Below are 5,000 nucleotides of genomic sequence, written 5' to 3' on the forward strand. Positions count from 1 at the left end.
CATCTCTTCATCTCTTCATCTCTCTCTACCTCTCTTCATCTCTCTCTTCATCTCTTCATCTCTTCAACTATTCATCTCTCTCTACCTCTCTCATCTCTCTCTTCATCTCTTCATCTCTTCATCTCTCTCTTCATCTCTCTCTTCATCTCTTCATCTCTTCATCTCTTCATCTCTCTCTACCTCTTCATCTCTCTCTCATCTCTTCATCTCTCTCTTCATCTCTTCATCTCTTCATCTCTTCATCTCTCTCTTCATCTCTCTCTTCATCTCTCTCTTCATCTCTTCATCTCTTCATCTCTCTCTTCATCTCTACCTCTCATCATCTCTCTCTTCATCTCTCTCTACCTCTCTTCATCTCTCTCTTCATCTCTCTCTTCATCTCTACCTTCATCTCTCTCTTCATCTCTTCAACTCTCTCTTCATCTCTACCTCTCATCTCTCTCTTCATCTCTCTCTTCATCTCTCTCTCCTCTCTCATCTCTCTCTTCATCTCTACCTCTCTTCATCTCTCTCTTCATCTCTCTCTTCATCTCTCTCTTCATCTCTACCTCTCCTTCATCTCTCTCTACCTCTCTTCATCTCTCTCTTCATCTCTACCTCTCTTCATCTCTCTCTTCATCTCTACCATCTCTCATCTCTCTCTTCATCTCTCTCTACCTCTCTCATCTCTCTCTTCATCTCTCTCATCATCTCTACCTCTCTTCATCTCTCTCTTCATCTCTTCATCTCTCTCTTCATCTCTACCTCTCTTCATCTCTCTCTTCATCTCTCTCTTCAATCTCTCTCTTCCTCTCTTCATCTCTCTCTTCATCTCTACCTCTCTTCATCTCTCTCTTCATCTCTCTTCATCTCTCCTTCATCCTCTACCTCCTCTTCATCTCTCTCTACCTCTCTTCATCTCTCTCTTCATCTCTACTCTCTTCTCTCTCTCTCATCTCTCTCTTCATCTCTCTCTTCATCTCTCTCTACCTCTCTTCATCTCCTTCTTCATCTCTACCTCTCTCATCTCTTCATCTCTACTCTCTTCATCTCTCTCTTCCTCTCTCTCTCTTCCCCTCTCTCTTCATCTCTTCATCTCTCTCTTCATCTCTTCCTCTCTCATCTTCATCTCTCTCTTCATCTCTCTCTTCATCTCTCTCTACCTCTCTTCATCTCTCTCTTCATCTCTACCTCTCTTCATCTCTTCATCTCTACCTCTCTTCATCTCTCTCTTCCTCTCTCTCTTCCCTCTCTCTTCATCTCTCATCTCTCTCTTCATCTCTTCCTCTCTCTCTTCATCTCTCTCTTCATCTCTCTCTTCATCTCTTTCATCCTCTTCTTCTTCTCTCTCTTCATCTCTCTCTTCATCTCTTCATCTCTCTTCATCTCTCTCTTCATCTCTTCATCTCTTCATCTCTCTCTTCATCTCTCTCTTCATCTCTCTCTTCATCTCTTCATCTCTCTCTTCATCTCTCTCTCCATCTCTTCATCTCTCTCTTCATCTCTTCATCTCTCTCTACCTCTCTTCATCTCTCTCTTCATCTCTCTCTTCATCTCTCTCTTCATCTCTCTCTTCATCTCTCTCTTCATCTCTTCATCTCTCTCTTCATCTTCTCTCTTCATCTCTCTCTTCATCTCTCTCTTCATCTCTCTTCTCATCTCTTCATCTCTCTCTTCATCTCTCCTCTTCATCTCTCTCTTCATCTCTCTCTACCTCTCTTCATCTCTCTCTTCATCTCTCTCTTCATCTCTCTCTTCATCTCTTCATCTCTCTCTTCATCTCTCTCTTAATCTCTCTCTTCATCTCTTCATCTCTCTCTTCATCTCTCTCTTCATCTCTTCATCTCTCTCTTCATCTCTCTCTTCATCTCTCTCTTCATCTCTCTCTTCATCTCTTCATCTCTCTCTTCATCTTTCTCTTCATCTCTTCATCTCTCTCTTCATCTCTCTCTTCATCTCTCTCTTCATCTCTTCATCTCTCTCTTCATCTTTCTCTTCATCTCTTCATCTCTCTCTTCATCTCTCTCTTCATCTCTCTCTTCATCTCTTCATCTCTCTCTTCATCTCTCTCTTCATCTCTCTCTTCATCTCTTTCATCTCTCTCTTCATCTCTCTCTCTCCGCCACCCTCGCTGTTTCCCTTCTTTCCCTCCCTCTCTCTTCTTTCTCTCTCCCTCTCTCTCCCTCTCTCCCTCTCCCTCTCTCCCTCTCCCTCTCTCTCTCTCTCTCTCTCCCCTCTCTCTCCCTCTCTCCCTCTCCCTCTCTCCCTCTCTCTCTCTCTCTCTCTCTCTATCTCTCTCCCTCTCTCTCTCTCTCTCTCCCTTTCTCTCTCTCTCTCTCTCTCTCTCTCTCCCTCTCTCTCTCTCTCTCCATCCAGGCTTCTCCCTGTTCCACCTGGTGTTGACGGGTGTGGGTGGTTTCGTGGGGGCGGTGTTGCTGTCCCTGCTGGTGTATCTGTACCTCCAGAAGGTGCACCGCCCGTCCCAGAGTCGGCCGTCATCCACCCGTCCACCCCCAACCACCTGCCCCCCAACAACGACAAGTACACACGCCCATGGAGTTCAAGGTACCGGGCCTAGCTCTCCTTCCTCTGTGTTTCCCTCTCTTCCATCTCTCTCTCTCTCTATTTCCCTTTCTCCATTTCTCTTGCTCCATCTCTTTCTCTCACTCAATTTCCCTCTCTTCATTTCTCTCACTCCATTCCTCTCTCTCTCTCTCTCTCTCTCTCTCTCTCCTCTCTCTCTCTCCTCTCTCTCTCTCTCTCTCTCTCACTCTCACTTCATCTCTCTCTCTCTATCTCTCTCTCCATTTCTCTCACTCCATCTCTCACTCCATCTCTCTCTCTCCTCTCTCTATCTCTCTCTCTCTTCATGTCTCTCTCTTCTGCTCGTTTTCTCTGCTTCTTCTCCTGCTTTTCTTTTTACTTTTTTGTGCTCCTCTTGCTCCCTTGCTGTTCTCTCGTTCCATCTCATTCCTTCTCTTCTTCCTCTCTCTCTCTCTCTCTCTCTCTCTCTCTCACTTGTTTGTGTGGACTCAGGCAGGTAATCCATATGCATAAGTCAGTAGATGATGTCCATAGTCTCTAGTGGCTCAACCCAAATCAACACACACTCAACACACACTGTATTCTTCCTCTCTCCTCCCTCCTTCTTTTTCCCTCTCTCTCTCTTCTCTATCCCTCCATCCCTCCTTCCCTCCCTCTCTCCTCCCTCTCCACCACCCCAGACGCTGAATAAGAGTAGCATCCTGCCGGATGAGGGCTGTAACTTCTTCTCGTCTCCCCTGCAGCAGACCAACGTGTACGCCACCACCTACTACCCCCACCCCCTGGGCAAATACGACTTCTCCCTCGACTCCCCCTGCAGGAACTACATGCACAGCTAAGATACAGCCCCCCGCAAACCGCCCAACAGCCACGTCAACTGGACGACGCACACACACACACACACACACACACACACACACACACACACACACACACACACTCCATGGAGCCATCCTGCACGTTAACACACACCTATGGAAACAAACAACTGGACTCTCCTTTGCCGTAGAGATACAAAGACACACACACACTCCTGTTATGAGAGGGGTGTGTGGTGATGGTACAAAACAGAGGTGAGTGTGTATGCATGTGTGACGTTTTTCAGACACACGACCGTTAGCTTGAACCAGAAAACAGACTTTCTGTAACCATGGAGACACACAGTGTCCAATCAGAGGTGAGAGAGTGTGTGTGTTGTGGGCGTGTCAAAATGGAAGAGTCACACACACACACCTTTGGCGTCGGACTGAGAAAACTTGTTTATAAAACTCTCTCACACACTCTGACCTGGAGAAAAGACAGACACCCCAATCATCCTGCTCCTGGTGAACACTGACCTCCCTCAAACCAGGAATGTAATTCTGAAGGAATTCTGGGAAGTGGAGTTTTTGTGTCTGAACTCAGTGGCTTCATGGCCCACCATGTAAAAACAGCAAACCCAGACAGAGGCCAGAGGAACTGGACAGACAGAGGCCAGAAGAACTGGACAGACCTCTGATAATAACACTCCTCGGTGTACTGCGGTGGCACTGGGTCATTGCTATTCACTGAGGGACATGTCGAACTTCTATTCAACACATACTGTACACACACACACACACACACACACACAACAACCTCACTGCTTGACTATGGAGATACAGACTCTGGTGAGGATGTTTTTATGAGTGTCTCTGGGTGTGCTGCAGTGGGAGGCATAGGCTGTGATTTTGACCCAACCCAACCCGGCCTGACCCAACGCAACCCAGCGCAACCCAACCCATCTGGTTCAACTTCTGACCAGCATAGAAGACGTGGCGTTTAAGTTCAGCAGCAGCACGTCATGGCATGTGAAAACTTGAGCTGGGTTTTCTTAATGGGCCATAAAATATCAGTAATCATTCAGTTCATTCAGTGTGTGTGTGTGTGTGTGTTCATTCAGTTCATTCAGAGAGTGTGTGTGTGTGTGTGTGTGTGTTTGCACACGTGTGTGTGTGTGTGTGTGTGTGTGCACACGTGTGTGTGTGTGTGTGTGTGTGTGTGTGTGTGTGTGTGTGTGTGTGTTTGCACACATGTGTGTGTGTGGTGAGAGAGAGAGTGTGTGTGTGTGTGTGTGCGCGTGCTGGTGTGCAGCGTGTGTGCCTTCATGTGAGAACAAGAGAGAGAAAGAGTGTGTGTGTGCGTGTGTGCGTGTGTGTGTGTATGTGTGTGTGTGTGTGTGTGTGTGTTTGAGCCAGACCCAAAAAGTCTTGGTGGTTTGGCAGACTCCAGGCGTCAGCAGCATTAGCGTTGGCTGCCACTTATTTCTAAGGCATGACCTCGCCACAATTTAATTATGACACACACGCAACACACACACACACAAACACACACACACACACACAATCAACATCTGCTCACCACCAACAGTGCTTTGGGGCCTGTAATGTTACATCACACTAACACACACTGGACTCCAATAAGAGAGTGTTGACTGTACAGTATTGTAAAGCATGCTC

The 5,000-nt window shown here is 46.9% G+C and overlaps 1 protein-coding gene across 1 annotated transcript in view; it reads left to right on the forward strand.

Annotated features, from left to right (window-relative positions):
- sema5bb (sema domain, seven thrombospondin repeats (type 1 and type 1-like), transmembrane domain (TM) and short cytoplasmic domain, (semaphorin) 5Bb) overlaps window positions 1-4,467 on the forward strand; it is a 34,919-nt gene extending 30,452 nt beyond the window's left edge. The window contains 4 exon segments of the mRNA XM_042081715.1: window positions 2,356-2,460; window positions 2,463-2,524; window positions 2,527-2,544; window positions 3,204-4,467. Of these exon segments, the coding sequence (XP_041937649.1) occupies window positions 2,356-2,460; window positions 2,463-2,524; window positions 2,527-2,544; window positions 3,204-3,362 (344 nt within the window). The 3' untranslated portion in view covers window positions 3,363-4,467.
- The last annotated feature ends 533 nt before the right edge of the window (window positions 4,468-5,000 follow it).

The sequence above is a fragment of the Alosa sapidissima genome, chromosome 23 (genome assembly GCF_018492685.1).
Source record: "Alosa sapidissima isolate fAloSap1 chromosome 23, fAloSap1.pri, whole genome shotgun sequence".
Lineage (NCBI taxonomy): Eukaryota > Metazoa > Chordata > Actinopteri > Clupeiformes > Clupeidae > Alosa > Alosa sapidissima.